The sequence below is a fragment of the Manis pentadactyla genome, chromosome 12 (genome assembly GCF_030020395.1).
Source record: "Manis pentadactyla isolate mManPen7 chromosome 12, mManPen7.hap1, whole genome shotgun sequence".
NCBI lineage: Eukaryota > Metazoa > Chordata > Mammalia > Pholidota > Manidae > Manis > Manis pentadactyla.
Genome location: NC_080030.1, coordinates 1,106,577 through 1,125,325, shown reverse-complemented (window position 1 = coordinate 1,125,325; position 18,749 = coordinate 1,106,577). Strand labels below are relative to the sequence as shown.

General features: G+C 64.4%; 1 protein-coding gene across 8 annotated transcripts in view; it reads left to right on the top strand.

The window, feature by feature from the left end:
- SBNO2 (strawberry notch homolog 2) overlaps nt 1-18,749 on the top strand; it is a 47,545-nt gene that overhangs the window by 12,416 nt on the left and 16,380 nt on the right. For 4 of the 8 annotated variants that reach the window (XM_057489595.1, XM_057489594.1, XM_057489596.1 and 1 more), the window contains 3 exons: nt 3,594-3,784; nt 7,933-8,006; nt 8,641-8,752. In XM_057489595.1, the coding sequence (XP_057345578.1) occupies nt 3,665-3,784; nt 7,933-8,006; nt 8,641-8,752 (306 nt within the window). In that variant the 5' untranslated portion in view covers nt 3,594-3,664. Of the gene's footprint in view, nt 1-3,593; nt 3,785-6,975; nt 7,130-7,538; nt 7,803-7,932; nt 8,007-8,640; nt 8,753-16,075; nt 16,510-18,749 lie in introns of those variants that run through there. The other 4 variants (XM_057489598.1, XM_057489593.1, XM_057489599.1 and 1 more) reach the window with 4 other exon arrangements.

Sequence of the window (18,749 nt, the reverse complement as noted above, 5' to 3'; positions counted from 1 at the left end):
GGGTTGCTGTCTCTCCGCCCTGCTGATGTCAGCACGTGCCATCTTGGCCTGACCATCCGGGGGCAGGGACGCCTCTCTGGGACACATCTGCTTGGGGACTGACCCAGGACGGCTGTGACCTGTGAGTTGAGGGGGGCTCCCCATCACCCTAGGCTCCACAGGCAGGTCCTCCTCCACGCATTCCCCACTGGCCAAGTTGGGGCCGGCCAGGCCCCCATGTGGGTTCCGGCCTCTGCAGCCCCAGCCAGCCTGCGTCCCAGATCCCGGGGCCTTCACCTGGAGTCCCGTGGAGGGGCTGCTGTCTGTGGGAAGGCCAGCAGGTCCTTGCTGCCGCTAGCCGGCTCTGGTTGGGGACCTGGCTGAGGTTGTGAGTGGCAGAGGGCAGACCCAGTCAGACGCCAGCCAGGGGCGTGTCCTGGGGTCGGCCTCCCCAGCTCTTCATCTCCCCCACGTCACACCCTCTGTTGTCCTGTCTGGGCCACTAGTTCCTTGACCTTTCTCTTTCACAATGACTCACTCGAAAACCCGATTTCTAAAGGAAATCCTCAGGGCTCTGGCGGTGAAGTGCAGGCCCAAGGGAGCGCCCACCCTTCAGCGGCCCTGAGACAGGCGTCTAAAAATACACACCGGCCACTGCCAGAGCCTGCTGGCCCGCTGGGCGGGCTCTTAGATGTCCCTGTTAGAGGCCCGCCTCATGCCCTCCAGGGCTGATCCCGGGGCAGCCGGAAGCCCCCCGGGGCTGCAGCGTGTTCTGGAGAGCTCGGTCCTGGAGGCAGGGTGCAGAGCGCAGGACGGGGTGGATGGGGTGGAGGCCGGAGGGGAGGGCTGTTTACAGACCACCCCTGTGCCTGGGGCAGGGGGTGGGGGCAGGAAGCCTCGGGCTTGGAGGCGCCGGGAGACGTGACTTTGGACCTAAGTCAGGATGGGGGCACCGCGGAGTGGCCTTGGGGGTCAGGACGGCAGTGGGCATGGCGTGAAAGTCACAGCACGCAGCTTACCCTTTACGTGACCGGTGAGCGGTCTTTGGTGTGTTCACCTTCACACCTCGTGTAGTCGCAGAACATCTGACCACCCTAGCGCAGCCCCCACCCTGGCCCCCGGCACCAGTGAGCACACATTCTGTCCATGGAGGCACCTGTTGTGGGTGTGTCACAGAAGTGGGGTCAAACCGCATGGCTCAGTGTGTCTCACCGAGCACCGTGTGTTCAGAGTCTGTCCATGTGTGGCACCTGGCAGGGCTCTGCTCCTGTTTGTGGCTGTGCGATGCTCCGTGTGTGGGTGGACACGTGGGTTGTGTCCACTCACCATTGGTGGACACCTGGCGTCTTCCACCCTCTGGCTTCTGGGGCTTGTGCTGCTGCAGACACAGCTTCTGGTTTTGTGTGGCTGGTGTTCCTGTGTCTCCTGGGTGTGCGCACACCAGCTGGGGGCAGAGTTGCTGGGTTAAGTGGTCTCCGTGGTTAAGCTGGAGGAGCCCCTGACTTTGCTAAGTGTCTGCACCCCTGCATTCCTCCACATGTGAGGGTCTGACCCCCACCTCCCGTCATGCGGCCACTCAGTCCCCACCCCACAGTCCTCCCTATGTCCAGGTCTGAGTCCTCGCTTGGTCAGAGAAGCCTTCTGGGGTCCCCAAGGCGCAGCAGCTGCCCTGCATCTGTGGCAGGAGAGGATGCAGAGGCCCTGCCATAGCACCCCCTACACTCCCCAGTGTCACGGCCCTGCAGGTCCCATTCTCCTGGCCGCGTCTGGAGCCCTGTCTACAGGTGGCAAAGGTCCTTCTCTGAAAGAGCGTGATGCTCTGGGCTCCTGTGAGAGCACATTGCCTGAGCCCTCTGGGGCTGCCACTCAAACCGGTTCAAGGGGGCTTGCAGATAGGGCCCCTAGGACTTTGAGCGAGGGCAAGAGGGGCGGCGTGTGGGGCCCGGCCTGCCGGCTGGGTGCCATAGCCCATGGTGCCCCTGTTGGGACAGCCCAGGCTCTGTCATTGTGAAGCTAGAGAGGGAAGGGGTCAGCTCTGCTTAGAGATGTGGCCTCTAAGGTGAGGAGGCCGTGGTGGGGTGCATGGCAGTGGTGAGGTTAGGAGCCCACCAGACTGCAGCGGCCAGGGCTCTGTGAGTGCCCGTGCACCCTGTCCTCATACCCCAAATAAGCCGTCCTCCAGAGCAAACCAAGGCTCAGAGTAGCCAAGGTCCCGAGTTGTCAGGCGCTGTCCCGCTGTTAGCCGACTAGGTTTGACCCCATCCTCCTGACCCCAGTTCCCAGAGTAGCGGTGTATCTATCCAGGAGAGCCCTGCCGCTGTCGGCCGCCAGGTGTGCAGGAGACTGGAGGGGGGACAGGAGGAGGTCCGGCCTCCAAGGGTCCAGGCCCGCAGGAAGTGGCGTCCTGCCAGCAGCCGTCCCGGAGGGCCTGGACCCATCCCTGCAGCAGCTGGCCCTGTGGGCCCCCTTTCTGGCCAGGCCAGGAGCTCGGGGTGGAGGCAGCCCCACCCTGGCCCCCACAGGGTTGCACAAGCTGTCCGCGTGTGCACACGATTACTGGAAGTCCCAAGGATTTCCTCACTCAGGGCTTGGCCAGGGTGGCGGCTGCCTCCCCTTCCTGCTTCCCGGGGTGACTGAGGTCCCCGCGCCTGGGAGCACGTGGGCAGTCCAGAGTCCCTGCTCATAGCCGTGGGGGTGCCCAGGGGCCTCAGCTCCAGGCCACAGGGCAGGTGGAGGTTGTGTGGGAGACCGTGTGCGGCAGGGTCGGCCCTGTGGCTCTCCCCCTGTCGGGTCTGCCTACCCAAGAGGACAAGGGTGTTGTCAGTGGGATGCTGGGCGCCTTACCCTGAATCTGGCTGGGGGGCTCTTCAGGCTCAGCTCAGCCCCACCCCTCTGGCTGCAGAGGGGAAGGGCTGGCCCGTGCCCCTGAGGGTGCCCCCTGGCCTCTCGGACCCTGCCTCCCAGGCTTAGACGTGCTGTGCCACACAGCCAGGGCCGCGGGGGTCAGCCCAGTGCTCTGCTGCTCACTCTGGGGGTCTCAGAGTTCGCGGTCTCTTTGTAGGTGGCTGGATTATCCCCCTGGGCCTGAGGTGTTTGTGGGGTGACCCGGCACCAGAGCTGGTCCCTTGAATGGAGGGGGGTTGCGCAGTGGCAGGCAACCCAGCCACATTGAAGAGGCTGTGTCCTCGCAGAACTCAGCTGTCCTGGGTAGCACCTGATGCCCAGGTGGGGCCTGAGGTGAGGGTTCCAGGCCCGGTGTCCCCAGGAGGGGAGTGGGGCAGCAGGTGGGGCTCTGTGTGAGCATGGAGCTTGGAGGCTGAGCAGGGGTCCTGTCCAGGCAGCAGAGGGGGTGCTCGGGCTGGAGTTGGTGCAGAAAGCCCCTGCCCACCCCAGCACAGCCCCTGTGAGAGTCCAGGAGCCCAGCTGCACCCTGGCAGCTCTCACCAGTTCCACCCTCTCGCTGTGGGGGGGACAGGCTGGGTGGGCACGGGCAGGGGTGTTGCACACACTGGCTGGGGCAACCCCACTCCTTCTGGGCAGGCCTGGCCTGTACCCCTTGTCCCCTGTGAGGGTGCCCTCGCCCGGCATGGTTAGACGTGCATTTCTCTCCCCAGGTCATGAGGCCGCCACCAAGGAGCGGAAAGCCCAGATAGATGCCCTGCGGCCCAGATCTTGGAGCCTCCTGATGCTGGCACTGGGGCCCGCCATGGATGGGGAGTTCCCTCAGCACGAGCCCCCGCCGGCCGGCAGTGTCCTGTACAGCCCACCGCCCCTGCAGACCCCACTGTGCGGGTCCGGCATCCAGGTGAGCACAGGCTGTCCTCGGGATGCGATGCCGCGAGGACTGTTGCGTCACTGGCTGGTCTTCAGTGTTTTTTCTCTTCAGTGTAACAGACTTTATTCTGTAAGCTGTTTGGGTTTATAGGAAGGCTGCAGGGAGGATTGCCATACACCCGCGTCTCCCTGCGGTCAGCACCCTGCATCAGCAAGAGCGCTGCTGTTACTGTCGGTGCACGCACGGTGACTGTTGTCGGAGCGTGGTTTCCGTTAGGCCTCCCTCCCAGTGCTGTGTGTTCCGTGGGTGTGGGCGAGTGTGTGGTGATGCTGTCCACCTTACAGTGTCACACAGAGCGTGTCGCTCCGCCAAGTCCCTGTGCTCCGCCTCCCCGTCCCTGCCTCCCCCAGCCCCTGGCAGCTGTCTCCATAGTTCTGCCTTTTCCCCAAAGGCCTCAAGTTGGAGTCAGTGTGTCACCTCCGACTGGCTTCTGTCACTCAGGCATGTGCACTTATGGTTTGGGCTCCTTTCTTTTGAGCTCTGAGTATCATTCCATCATCTGGGCCACAGTCTGTTCGACCGTTCACCCGTCGAGGGCGCCTCGCTGGCTCCCAGGTTTTGAGGGTGTAGTCAGGTATCGTTAGTAATAAAGCCGCCACGGGTGCTGGCGGAGCCTCCTCCCATGACAAGCAGGTACACCAGCCCCCTGAAGGGGAGGGTCCAGAATTCTCCAGCCTGGAGCCCTTCTTTTCTGGGGTGAAACTGGTTCTCTGGGGGGGGAACCCCAGCTGCCAGGAGGCTGGTCAGGTGCTTGGTGCCAGAGGACAGCTTGGGGCTCGGTGGGGCCACAGGGGGTGCCACTGGGGTCAGGTGAGGCTCAGGGTCAGATGCTTAGTGCCATCAGGAGGTGGAGCATGAGAGAGTGGCTGGGAGGGTGTGTGTGGGCCCAGATCCACTCCTCACTCAGCTGTGTCCATATGGTACCCCAACACGATAGAGCACAGAACACGCAGTCCCTAGAAGGAGCGGGGAACATTTGGGAGGCAGGGGCAGAAAGGAGTCAGGGTTGCTGAGCCCAGGGTCCCCACCTCCTCTCCCTGCTGAAGCTCACCCGCGTGTGCCCGATCTTCCACACGCCCACCGCCTTCCGAGCCCCGTCCAGTCATCCCAGCCCGTGCCGTGTGTACCACACAGCGGGAGTGTGTGTGCTCCTCGGGGCTCCAGCTCGCCCCGTGGGAGGCTCCGAGCACGTGCTAGCCATTCTCAGTGGCGCTGCTGCAGAATTCTTTCTTGTCAGCATCCCATGATTTGCTTAATTATTTCCCTATTGTTGGGCCTTGGGGTGATTCCAGTTTTCTGCCACTATAAATAGCACTGCAGTGTTTTCCTCCCCTCTCCTGGATTTTTCCTGGGGGTGTGTTTCTGGTATAGAATTCCTGGGTCAGAGCAAGCAGTAGGCGGGTTTGCAGGGGATGGAGCCGTTCCACATGTGTTCCCGTCCCGTCCCCTTTATGGTGACTCTGGACAGCGGCCAGGACCTAAGCTCTGCCTGGACAACCCTTGGGGACCAGAGGGTCTCAGAAACCGGTATGGGGGGATTTTTGGCCATGACAGGGACCCTCATGCAGGGGAGGTGCCTCATTGAGCCCCGGAGCTTGGCCCCTCCCCAGGGTGTGCGCCCAGCCTGTTCCTGCAGGACCACCGGCTGTAAGGGTCACCCCCAGGACACACAGGTCCAGCCCGGGCATGCCCTACAGTCCCTGCAGCCCCCACAGGCACTGGGTGTGCACCCAGGTTGGTGAGGCCAGGACATGCTTTATTTCTCTCCTGTCCTGGGCTGAGCCAAGCTCAGCAGGAGGAGCCCTGAGTGGTACAGGTGGGAATAGACCCCCCCGCCCCCTCAGGACTGTCAGTGTCACTGAGGTGGCTGAATTTAGCAGACGAAAATAGCGACATCCGTGAAATTTACATTCCATGTTAACACAAATACTTTTTTACGCATGTATGTTTCATGCAGTACTTGCACTAAGAATTATTTGTTGTTTATCAGACATTCCAGTTTCCCTAAACATCCTGAATTTTATCAGGCAGTTCTGTTTTATCTGCCACCCTCGCAGGAGGGTCGCCTTTCTACACCAGCTTACACATGGTCTGGCAGCTTTGGGCCGATGTCCCAGGAGAGGGCCAGTCTTTCATCTCCACCTCGAAAATCTCGAGGCAGACTTGGATTGGCTGCTTGGGGTCAGGTAACCATTCCTGGGTCAGTCACACCCCAGGGGCTGCCCCCTCTGACTGCAAGTGGAGAATGCCGAGGAACGCTCTGATTTGCTGGCTGTGTGGTGCCCTCTCTGCAGGGTGGGTGCCAGGGGTGAGGGTGGGGTGCTGGAAGCCTCGTCGGGCTCCCGGGCTGCAAGCCCAAGGCCCCAGAGGGCAGGCAGAGCAGGTCAGGTGGGCGGAGGAGCCCCCTCCGTCCTCCCCGCCGCCCCGAGGCCCCGAGGCCGTCCGTGCCCCTTGTGGGGTGCCAGCGCGCCCTCCCACTCCCTGGGCCGGGGCCAGGATGTTCTCCTCACGCCCTAGACGGTTTAGTTCAGCTGATGTGAGAGGCCGAGCGCAGTCTGGAGTTGGACTTCTGCTCTGGAATGTTCCGGAAGTGCCCTTGGCCTTGCGAGTTTATATCCCCCTCTCTAGCTGGGTTTCTCTTCTCAAACGCAGCTGGAGCAGGGAAGTGACGCTTGACCAGGACCCTGGGGTGAAGTGGGGGTTCCTGCAGAGACTCCACCCTGCCCTCCTGGCCCAGGGACCGTGGCTTCCTTCCGGAGGCTTCCACAGCAGATTCCTCCTGGGAGTGTTCGTGCCTCGGCCCTCCTGCTGGGGAGGGGCCCTGTGCTTCTTTCCCACCTCCCCCCCCCACCTCTTCGTTTTCATGTTTTTATTCTGCGGCCTCTCCAGCTCCTGGAAGCACAGGCCTGAGCCCCGGGCTGCACCAGTCGGTGTCTCTCCCCTCCTTCCTGCGTGCCGGCTCTCTGGGGCTGCGCATCCGGGCGCTGACAGGCCCCTGCGGGGTCGGAGTGGGGGCGCAGTGATGGGAAGTCGGGCTGGCTCCTCCCCGCGGCCAGAGGGGCCATGGGAGCAGCGCTCCCGGGGGGCCCCTGGGCATCTGGGGCTGGTCCCGGGCCAGCCCTTGGTTAGTTAGTCTTGCGGAGAGCCAGGAAGCGGCCGCCCGGGAACGGCCTCCTGTGGCCTCACTGAGGAGCGGGGTTTGAGTGGGCCGGTGGGGGGGCCAAGCCGCTGGTCTCCCGCTCCCAGCCGGCCGTGCCAGCTGGGACAAGCGGACACGGTGGCTGCAGCCAGCAGGCCTCTCCCCAGCGACAGGGGGTCCGTGTGAGCCACGGCGGGACCGGTGTGGGGCAGCGGCTGACGTAGGGGAGGCGACCCCTGCCAGGCAGGCCCGGGTGTGAGGGTGAATGGGCCACCCCTACGCTACAGAGGGTGTGAGTGTCACAGCGCCACAGCCGTGCTCGGCCTGTCACAACCCAGTGCAGGCCGACCTCAGGCTCACCCTTCCCGCCACCCACTGGCGTTTCCCAGAGCAGGATCCCCGGAACCCATGCCCGTGTTTGGCTGTTTCTAGAAGACCCCTTGGCCCCTGGTGCTCCGGGAGGCTGGGCTGGTGCGCGGTGTTGGTGGGAGCCCCTTGCCCTAGCCTCGGTCCCCTCCCTCAGTGAGCAGTGCCCCCTGCCCTGGCGGGCCGCGCTCTCCCCCACGGTGCCCGGAGGGGCTGCCACTGTCTTGCTTCAAGGCTGCCCCCGCATCCCCCAGTGTTCAGAAGGGGTGCTCCCACGCGGGGTCCCCGGGCCACCAGCACACCCGGGTCCTGTGTGAAATGCAGGTTTCTGGATCAGAACCCCAGGTGGGCCGTCCGTCCGGCTCCCAGGCCCTCTGGGGGCGCCGGGGCCCCAGCCTGAGCCCTTCACGCATGTGGGTTGGCATCTCATCTGCTCTGCAGCTTCTTGGTGGGCTCTCCCACGTGGGGAGGAAACAGGCACAGGTTGGTTCAGGACTTTCAGGTGACCCAGCCAGGAGGCCCAGGGCGAGACTCATCACCGACATCGGGGCCCCCGGAGCTGGGTCACGGAGGGCCCTCCACCCCTCCCATGCTGACGCCCGCTTCCTTTCAGAGCGCCATGCTGCACTACCCCTGGTGGAGCGCCTTCCCGCCTGCACCATGTCCGGCCTTCTCCAGCGAAAACCAGTAAGTTCCTTCTGCCCCGGGAGCCCCAGGGAGCCCCAGGGACCCCCACTGCACTGCTGGGCGGCTGCACTGCCCTCGGGGGCTTTGCTGTGCCTTCCAGCCGTGCAGTCACGGGTTAGGTGAAGACAGAGCTCACAGCCGGGGGGCTTCAGGATCCTGCTGGCGGGCCAGGCCCTGGACTCCTGGAGACAGCCAAGACCCCCCAGCTGTGACCTGTCTTAGCAGGATGCTAGGAGAAAGGGCAGAGTCAGTGGGGACTCGAGACCTGGGGGGCTCCACGGGGGGGTCATGTGTGACACCGGGTGGGGTTGAGAGACTTGGGGGGCACAGGAGCCAGGAGGGTGCCTTCCTGCCGAGGGCAAGAGCGAGGTGGGTTTTGAAGGGTGAGAAAGAGTTTTCCTGGGGGCGTGGGGCTGGAACCGGGCCAAGGACTGGCCCGTGCAGAGGGGCTGGAAGCACACGCAGCCTGAGCCCCAAGGTTCCCTAGGGTGCCACGTGCCGAGCTGTGTTTGCAAGAAGCCAGAGCTGTCCCTGCGGGCGGGCGGCCCCGCGCCTGCGCTGCTGCACGTGCGGTGGGGAGGGCTGTGTCCCCATCACCTCTGATGGCTGCCTGTCCTTCCCTGCCTCCTTCCAGCCAGTTCGTGAACTCCACCTCCTTCATTGTTGGCCAGCCCTGTGTGGACACCAGCTATGGCCCCACGGCCACCACCTCCAGCTTCCTGCCAAAGATCGGTGACTTCTCTCAGGTAGGAGACCTCCAGTCAGAGGCACCCCTGCTGTATCCCCGGGCAGCACCGACAGCCTCGGCTGGGTCACAGGCCACGAGCACATGTGGCTGGCTCTCGGGAGTAGCTGGTGCCCCTCAGCCCCCACCCGGCCCCAGAGCCCCCCGATTGCAGCTGTGCCTTTCTGGGTCCGTCGGAGGTGGGCCCCCAGCAGGAGAGCTGGGTTGGAGGTCACATAATGAAGGTTGGGGGACCGTGCCCACCACCCGTCGCTCACATCCTGGTGTGGGCTGCAGGGCGGCGTCTTTCCTGGACTGCCACAGCTCCCTCCCCCGCAGCACAGGGGTCCCTTGCATGTGCCACTCAGGCACCTTGGCATCTCACAGGGGTCCCCAAGCTGTGCTATGTCCTGCAGGTCCAAACACTGTTTTGACTGTTTATGACCCAAAGCAGCAGCTGCATGAGAGGTGAACCCTCCCCAAATCACAGGGAGAGATGACATTCGATCCATTCTCTTGGGGACCGGGCAGAACCCCACCCTCGCAGCCTCGCCTGTGGGGTTCTCGCTTGATGTCCATGTTCCCTCATGGTGCCTCTTGAAAAGTAAACACCACAAAGGTGATTGGTGGGAAGGAGCCCACGTGTGACGGCCTGTGCTGTAATGCGACCAGCGAGCGGCGCAGGTGTTCCTGCAGTAACCTGGATGCCCCGCCGAGCCGGTTTGCTGCAGCCGGGAGCGCCCAGTGCACAGCTTGGGATCTGTCTGGGTTGGGCGGCTCCAGGGGCTCAGTTCCCCTGAGCCTCGGCTTCTCCTGTGACATGGGGGCTCCTGGGGAGGGCACGGTACAGACCCGGCAGCTCAGACCCACTGGACCTGGACCAGGGCCGTTTGAGCCAGCTTGCACTGGCCCGAGCCCGGCCACTCTGCACTGGGGGCTGCAGCATGACTGGGTGGAGAGCTGCACCCAGGGTCTGTGCTGCGGTCATCAGTCCCCCAGTCCAGGGCCACCTGAACTTCAGAACAAGGGCTTATTTGGAAATAGGGCCTCTGCAGGAGTGATTGGTTGAAGCTAGAGGTGAGGCCCCCCTGCATTCAGGTGGCCTTGGCCCAGAAAATCTTTACACGAGTGGAAGGGGAGATACCACGGGGCCACACGGCCCCGAGCCAAGGGTGCTGGGAGCTGGGGGAAGCTGCAGGGAACCTTCCCTGGAGTCTCCGTGACCTGGGACGCCTGCCCTCTGGGCCCAGGGAGCATACTCTGCTGTCTGAGCTGCACTGACTTTGACCACCACGACCGCCCGAGAAGCTGTGCACCTGGGCCCTGTGGGGATGGGAGCACAGCTGTTCCCAGGGCCCCGAGAGCCCCAGGGAGGGCACTGGTGGGCAGGGCCGGGAGGCGGCCCTGCCAGGGCGCACACGTCATTCCGTGGCCCCGGGGGCTCAGGATGGCTGTGGCCTCTGCAGTTTGCTGGCCACTGTTGCCCAGCCTTGGGAGGTGTCTGGCTGCAGGAGAGGGCGCCTGGCCAACAGCCCCAGACCCTCCCGTCCGCATCTCCTGCGCCTCCGGCCACCTGGCTCTGAGCCCCCTGTAGCTCAAGATCCTCCCCGCCATGTGTGCCACGCAGCTGCACATCTACACGTTTGGTCTTGTGGTGCTGTGCCGTCTGGGACGCCGAGGCTGCCCAGGTCCTGTGGCCGCCCGTCCGTCCTTACCCGCCCAGCTGGCTCTCGTGGGTTCGGCTCCCACCACTTCCTGGCAGCCCTCTGCCCAGACTCCACGTGGTGCCCAGCTGAGAGTCCCGTGGGGGTGCTGTGTCCGTTTCTTGTGCGCACTGGGGAAGCCCTACCCAGTGATGCCCTTGTTGGAGGCTGCCCGCATCCACCCCACAGACGTTTACAGAGTGCCTGCTGAATGCAGCAGCCCACCCACTCTCCAGCCGCCCTTGCTGGGTGGACCTTGGACTCACATCTCCTTTCAAAGCATGGAATCCTCTTCAGGTGAAATCCAACCCTGGCGCCAAGCGTGACATGCAGGAGACCAGCGCCCATTCGGGTGAGCGCCCCCAAGGCCCTGCAGCCAGCCTCCTGCATCACCCATCACCCCTGGGCCTGTGGCTACGCCAGGAAGGAGTCTGGGCTGAGCTGGCATTTGAGGCCCTTCACGGCCAAGTCCCAACCCACTGGACCCACCACAGGCACTGCCTGCTCCTGATTTAGACTAAATAGCATCTCCATGGTGGCCAGTCCAGGGATAGTCTCAAAGACATCCCCATCCGGGTCCCAGGACCCGAGGACATGTCCGCTCACGTGGCAGAGGGGCCACGCACATGGATCAGTCAAGGCCCCTGAGATGGGGGTGGCCCTGGGGTCCTGGGGCCCAGGGTCCTCACGAGGGTCCCTATGATGGGGGCAGGAGGTCAGGGTCAGAGAGACGGGAAGGCGCGGCCCTGCCAGCCGTGCAGACGGAGGAGGGGCCCCGAGGTAAGGCCGCGGCACCTCTAGAAGCTGGAAGAGGGGGACACGGTCCTCCCGGGGCCCCCGGAGGAGCCGGCCCTGCCCACTGGGATTTAGCAGTGTGAGGCCCGTGTGGACTTACACCCCAGAACCTGGGAGAATAAATGTGTGTTGTTCTAAGCCGTGAAGTTTGCGGTAGTTTCTTATGTATCGAGAGGAAACTGGTACACCTTGCAGGGCCCTTGTGTGGCTCTGGCACACTCAAAACATGCTGTACTGTTGCACGAATCAGAAGGAACTGGAGTGGAAAATCCAGACCTAGGCTGGGGGCGAGGAGCGAATACGAACCCGCAGGCCTCAGCATACATCCTGGTGACTGAGCTTGAGCCTCGAGTGTCCTGGCAGCCAGAGCAAAAAGAGAAAGGGGATGAGCCGTGTGGCTCTTGTTGCCTGCGCGGAGGAAGCTTCTCCCCGGCTTCCCTGTGGGGTGTGGAGTGGCTCCCTAGGGTCCGTCCGCGTCCTCCCCGTCTCCGGGGAGTGTGCCGACCTGTCGGCTTGCCGGCCCGTGGGTGCCCTTGGCCAGTCCTCCCGATGGGATGGTGGGTTGCTGTGTGAGGTCCTTTGCTCCTTCCCTGTCCCCAGGGCCGAACCGCCGAACGCCGGGGGTCCTGGGTCCCTCCTGATTCTGCGCATGAGCCAACCCAGGCCCAGGACTGTCGGTGGTGGGTTGGTCACGCGTCTGTCTGGGTTCTGACGTGGGGCCTCCAGCCTGTGTTTGCTCCTGGGAATGCGTGAGGTCAAGGCTGGTCCCCACGCTGAGACGCTCTGCGTGCTGGGTGGTCCTGGTGGTCACTGAACCGCGCAAGCCTGGGGACCTGGGCCCTCACATGGGAGGGCACATGTGCTGGGAGGTCATCTGGAAAGTGAAGTTCTGATGCACTTTTCTGTGCATTTGAAGGTTCTCGGGATGAAACTAATTTCAAGGTGTTTGAGGCTTACAGGGAAGTCCCAGAACTGTGCCGAGTCCCCGTGCCCTCGCTCACGCCCCCAGCCTCCTGACGTGCAGGGGTCCTAGGCAGCTGCAGCCCACCCTCCGATGCAGAGCTCAGCTGGTGCAGCACGGCCGGCCAGGGTGGACTGCCCAGGGGCCCCGAGGCTTAGGGGCCACTCCTGCATCAGCAGGGAGCCCCTCGGCTTGGGCTTGCTCAGATGGCGTTCTGTGTTGTTGGCAGGGGTCCCCCAGCGTGACCCCGTGACCTCCTCTGTCCACGGTCTTGGGAGCCCCAGCGATGATGCATCTAACCTCTGGGGTGACCGTCAGGTCGCCCCTTCCCCTCCAGTCCCGGGAGACATGCCAGGCTGGGCGGGTGTGCAGGCCCTCAGGGCGGGGTGCATGTCGTAGGCAGGCCTGTCACCCTGGCGTCCCCTCCCCACAGTGACCCGGTCATCTGTTTGTGCCCTCAAGGGACCACAGGCCCCATTGTTCACCGCCCCGCATCGGCCTTCAGGACACATGCAGCCACTCGGGATGGGATGGCCCAGGTTGCCTGGGCCCCCACATCCCTGGCTGGTGGTATGCGCAGCTCAAGGGACCTCTAGGCTGTGCCAGGCTTCAGGGCCTGTGGAGTGTGGGGTTTCTTTTGTTCTTTATTTTTAAACAGATGTAATTTGCATGTCATACCAATCGGAGCTTTTAGTAAATTCACAGCATTGTGCTGTGAGGACACTTTGTGTTGGCCAGCCTGAGGAAATCACCACCTCTAATTCCAGAACATTCCATCTCCCCAAAGCAAACCCCATCCCCATGAGCCGTCACCCCAGCCCCTGCCTGGTGCCCAGCTCCCACGGGCCCATGTTGTGGATTCCCCTGCTGTGGACGTGTCCCAGAAGTGGGGTCACGTGCTGTGTGACGCCGTGTCTGGCGTCTCACTGAGCACCGTGTGTTCAGGGTCGTCTGTGAGCCAGGGCCCTGGTCCTTGCCGTGGCTTCGCGGTGCTCCACGTGTGGGTGGACCACGTCATGTTTCCCATCAGTTCCTTGGACAGTTGGTGTTCCCACCCTTCAGCTGGAATTTGGTGAATCGTGCTGCTGTATAGATGTGCGTGTACAGGTTTTGTGTGGACATGCGTTTTCCAGACATGGCTGGGTCTGATGGGGTGTCGGGGGGTGTCTGGCTCAGGGCTGGTAGTGAGGGACTTGGCAGCATCCCAGGTGCCCCCCAGCCTCGTGCCTTCAGCGCTCACTGCCCTGCCCCTCCAGCCCCTCTCCTGGGTTTTTCCCACCCTGACTTGCCGCCCCTGGAGAGGGTTCTGCCTTGATACCTCCTCGAGAGGCCAGCTGGACCCCAGTGTCTTGGCCAGGCTCCGGGGGGGCCCTCTTTCCCATGCACCAAGCCCCCCTCTCACCATCAGTGGGGTGGGCAGCCACCCTGACATTGTCCACAGGCCTCCCTCACATCCACCGCCTGGTGAGGACACTTTCCATTGGCCAGCCTAGGGCTTCTGGGAAGCTAGGATGAAGTCGTGGCTCAGAAAAGCGCTTTGCAGCTCTTAGCAGCTCCCGTGCCATGCGGGGCAGGAGGCATCGCCTGCCTGCGAATGGATTTCAGCCGGGGTGGGAGGTCTCAGCCCACCCCCACCCACGGGTTCCCAGCAGTTACTGTCTTGGCACAGAGCAAGCAGAAGGGTTCCTCCCCAGGAAGCCCGCTGGCTCATCGGGGTCCCCGCAAGGAGGCCCCCGGCCCCGCTCCGTGGTCTGCACCGAGGGCCACTGCCCAGTGGGAGCAGCGTGGGCATCTGCAGAGGGTCTCTGTTTGCACAGGGTCTCTGCACGGAAGTGGGAGCGTCGAGAACCAGGAAGAAGGAGGCGGGAGAGGGCGGGGAGGGGCCGAGAGTCAGCGGCGACCCACCGACGTCCTTGGAGAAGGACCCTGCAGAGAGCCCTGGGTCCGCGTCCAGCCCCAGGAGCAGGCCCCTCCTGACTGCGGTACCCAAACGTGGCCAGGGCAGCGTGCTGGCTGAGCCGCTGGCCCCGCAGTGATGGGCCGACCATAGAACTTTCTGGGGGGCTGCCCCAGCTGTGCACCACAAACCCGGTAGTTTAAAAGCAGTTACGCCTTCAGGGTTCAGGAGCCAGAAGTTAAAAACCCAGGTGGGGCAGGGCCGTGCCCCGTCTGGAGGCTCCAGTGAAGGGTCCTTCTGGCCTCTCCAGCTTCTTGGGGCCTCAGGTGCCCAAAGGCTAGTGGCTGCATCACCCTGTTCTCTGCCTCCATCTGCACTTGGCCTCCTCTGTGTGTCTGTGTGCTGATCTCCCTCTTGGAAGGACCAGGTGCTGGACTGGGGCCACCTCCAGAGTGCCCTCACCTGTACAAATCACATGTGCAGGGACTGTTTCCAGCTGAGGTCTGCTTTGCAGGTGTGGGGGTCAGGCCTCGAGCATGTCATTTTGAGGACATGACCCAACTCTCAACAGGAGCACCCTCACCTTCAGTGTCCTCTGTAACCCGGGGATGGGCAGGCCGTCTCTGGCACAGGTGTGCCATGAGGGCCAGGCCAGGAGGTGCCTGAGCCCTTCAGCATGGGTGGAGTTGGGCCAAGGCAGGAGGGGAAGGCGAGGAGGGGTGCCAGAGCAGACCAGGGGGCTCCTGGTAACCTGTGGGCTGTGCCCCTCTGCACCTGGCCAGGCCACTTGGTGGAGGGTCAGCCGGCCTGGGGGCCAGAGAGGTTCCGCCAGCTGTGCAGTGCCGGAGCCGAGGCAGGGACAGAGCCCAGGCGGGGACAGAGCCCAGGTGGGGACAGAACCCAGGTGGGGACAGAGCCTAGGAGGGGACAGAGCCCAGGCATCGGGGACAGAGCCCTGGCGGGGACAGAGCCCAGGTGGGGTCAGAGCCCAGGTGGGGACAGAACCCAGGTGGGGACAGAGCCTAGGCATCGTGGACAGAGCTCAGGTGGGGACAGAGCCCAGGTGGGGACAGAGCCCAGGCGGGACAGAGCCCAGGCATCGGGGACAGAGCCCAGGCATCGGAGACAGAGCCCAGGTGGGGACAGAACCCAGGCGGGGACAGAGCCCAGGCGGGGACAGAGCCCAGGTGGGGTCAGAGCCCAGGTAGGGACAGAACCCAGGTGGGGACAGAGCCTAGGCATCGTGGACAGAGCCCAGGCGGGGACAGAGCCCAGGCGGGACAGAGCCCAAGCGGGGACAGAGCCCAGGCATCGGGGACAGAGCCCAGGTGGGGACAGAGCCCAGGCGGGGACAGAGCCCAGGCATCGGGGACAGAGCCCAGGCGGGGACAGAGCCCAGGCATCAGGGCTGAATCCACAGCTGGGCCCACATCTATCTGCTGTGATGGACCCTGGAACCTCTTGTTCTCTCTGACCTGGCACAGGGCCCGGGGTCCCCACCCTGCCCACTGCCCGAGGCTCCTGAGCAGGTGTTGGGAAGCTCATCTGGCCAGCCCCCTGCTCATGGCTGAGTGACAGCACCACAGTCCCAGAACTGCCTTGTAAAGTGGGTTTTCTAAAAAGAAATAACAATCATTTCCTATAGGACAGGGTGCCAACATGCCCCTGTCTGCGTCCCATCCTCTACACTGAGCTGAGGGGTGCAGGGGCAGGCTCGGAGGGGAGAGAATGGGTTTCATGGACAGCCAGACCCTGTGGCAAGGCTTCAGCAGGCGCGGGGTGAGACCTGGGTCCCAGAGGGAGCCCTCCCCGGGGGCGGGGTGCGCAGCATGGCAGAGGCCCTCCTGCGAACCCAGGGTTCCGGGCAAGGCTCTGGGAGGCCAGCAAGGAGCTGCGGGCTGGACCTGGCGGTGTGGAGGGGGCATGGCAGGGTGGCCAGCCCATCTTCTCCCTGTGGCCTGGGGGGCTGTGGTCCCTGCCAGGCCCAGCTGCCGAGGAGGCCAGATGGAACAGATCCCAGTGCACCAGCCATCTGGGGAAACTGAGGTGAGGGCTGGCGGGATCCCTGCCCCTTGGCACGCCTCCCAGACCCAGGGGCGGGGAGCCAGGGTGGCAGGGTGCGACCTGGCGGGCAGGCGCTGATGGCCGTGTGTGGCTAGATTACGCCCCGTCCAGTAATTCTCCGCGCTCTGCCAGTAATCGCCCTGACTTACCAGGCAGGCATCATTTCCTGAAAGTCAGCCGGCCTTAGGGGAAGTAGGCGCCGGCGGTGACTAAACCAACATGCAAATGCAGCGGGGCTGAGCGCGTCCGCACGGCAGCCCGTGGTCATGAGGGAGCCGCTCCGGCGGCCTTCCAGGGGACCCGGCGGCAGCGCCATGTCCCAGCTGCGCTTCTGGCTGCCACTGGCAGCCCTCAGCAAGGTAACCCTCCCGCCACGTGCGGGCTGGCTCTTCGGGGGCCCGGGGCGGGGGCGGGGGGGGGCGGGGCCGGGCGGGCGGGTCGGGCCACCTGCGGGGACGCCGCCAACCCGGCTCCTGGAGGCCCCATCCCCTCCCCCACTCGCCCCGCAGGAACCGTCTGCGCCACAGGGACGGGGGACTTGGGCACCGGGGACAGCAGGGGGTGTGCCCTCAAAGCGAAAGTGCCGTGGGTGGGCGGGCTGGACTGCCTGCTGCTGTGGCCGCTGGGGCTCCGCGGCCGGGAGTCTCCCCTACCTGGGGAGTCAGGCGGGCCCGGTGAACTGGGACAGCCCCCCAGAGTGGCTGTAAGAGCCGGGTGGGTGCTCTGTGAGACGGGTTAGGAGCGTGGCCTTGCTCCCTGGGGGGTGGCAGGCATGTCTGGGGTGCCACCCGAGCCAGGTCCTGGGGGAGGCCGTGGGGCACTGTTTGGGCAGCTCTGCCAGATCCTGCCAGCATCTCACTCGGTCCAGGGTGCCCAAAAGGCTGAGAGGCAGGCAGCACAGCAGGTGACCCCGGTCCCCTGAACTCCCAGGCTGACCAGCGGGCACCCACTGCACTCGGGGGCTGTAGCAGCAGGAGAGGGTGGGGGCCTGGGAGGGCGCCTGTGGGTTTGGGTCACCGTGGGGGTCTGCTGGTGGCTGCTGGGAATCAGGTCCCCACCCACCTGGGAGGGTTCTGCTTGTCCCCCTTTACCCGCCCTTCCCTCGTGGAGGGAGGGACCCCTGATGATCCACGTTGAGCTCCTTCACCACGGAGTGCTGGCCGCCCAGGGGGCGTCCACGGGCAGGGAGAGAGGGCCTGCTTTTAGGTAAACTTTATTTTAGACCTTCTTTTGACTCACTGAACTGCAGGGAGAGTAGGTCAGAGACCCCGTGTGTCCACGCCCATACCCGGGCTGTGATGCCTGAGGCTCAGTGGTCGCTGCGTCAGCACCGAAGCGCTCTAACCGACAGAAGCCTGCACATCACTCTGGACCCTTGGGGCGGCCGCGGTGTCCCTTGGGTGGGTGACCCAGGTGGCCGGGGGTCCTGCAGGACGGCCCGTTGGGGTTTTCTGGGGCTCCTTTCACGGCCATGCTGGGGGGTGGGCCTGCTTGCCTGCCGCCTCGGGACCTCCCTGCGGGCCGCTGGTCCCGAGCCCCTGGCCTCGCTGCCCCTCAGGAAGGGCTCTCCGTACTGTCCACACAGAGTGTGGGATACCCCAGCACCACCTTTGTCAGCAGGTCCCCCCTGCCCCACCGACTTGCTGGCCCTGGGAGCTCCTGTCACTGACCAGGTTTGGGCTGTGCCCACTGGGAGGGCCACACTCCAATGTGGTCCCAGAGGGATTTTCGCACACGTGGCCGCACCCACCCCAGCCAGCACACAGGGGTCTCTGCCCCATCGGCCAGCTTCTGCAGCCCAGCCTTCCCTGGCATCTTCCACCACACTCAGTCTGCACCCCCTGAGCCCAGCTGCTGGGGACGGAGCAGGGTCCAGAGGAGGACCTGGTGCGTCAGCAGGGCCGGACACCCCCCTGCCACCTCAGTTTCCCCCATGGCCACTCTGGGCTGTTGAGTCGCTTGGCTGTCATGTGAGGGCTCCAAGGAGTGTGAGCTCCTGCCGCTGTCCCCGGGCTTCTATGAGCCTTCCCAGGCCACTGCCCGTGCCTGGGCCGGTCCTGCAGCCACTGTGCCACCCTGGCAGGGGCAGGGAGAGGCCAGGTGGCTAGAGCTTCTGGCAGCCCAGTGTGCCCTCAGCCACCTCTGCCCTGCATGTGGGTGGCCGGGGCACCCTGGGGCGGGTGGAAGGCGTCAGTCAAGGCCCCCAGCCTCCACCAGCTGACTCCACCGAGTGGCCTTCCCTGTGCGGCCCCTGACCCCGGCTGGCACCAGGACTGACCCCATCCACAATTGTGCAGCCAGGGGCTCCTGCGTCCAGCAGTCCCCGGGGAAGCCACTGGGTGGACGGCCTCCCTTCCCATAGGGCCCTGCCGTCCTTGGGGTTTGACTGCCTGAGCCTTCCTTATCTTGGGCCGTGCACCCCACTTCCAGGCTGCATGGTGTCGCCTTGGGATCCCCAAGTAATAGGGGTCTGACTCCCTGATGGACAAGGGGGCCCCAGAAACGTGGCCCTCATGGGGGACTTGAGCAGGCCTGGGTGCTTCTGAGACGGACTTGGTGACTTGGGGGGCCAACAGGGAGGCTGCCTAGCACCCCGAGG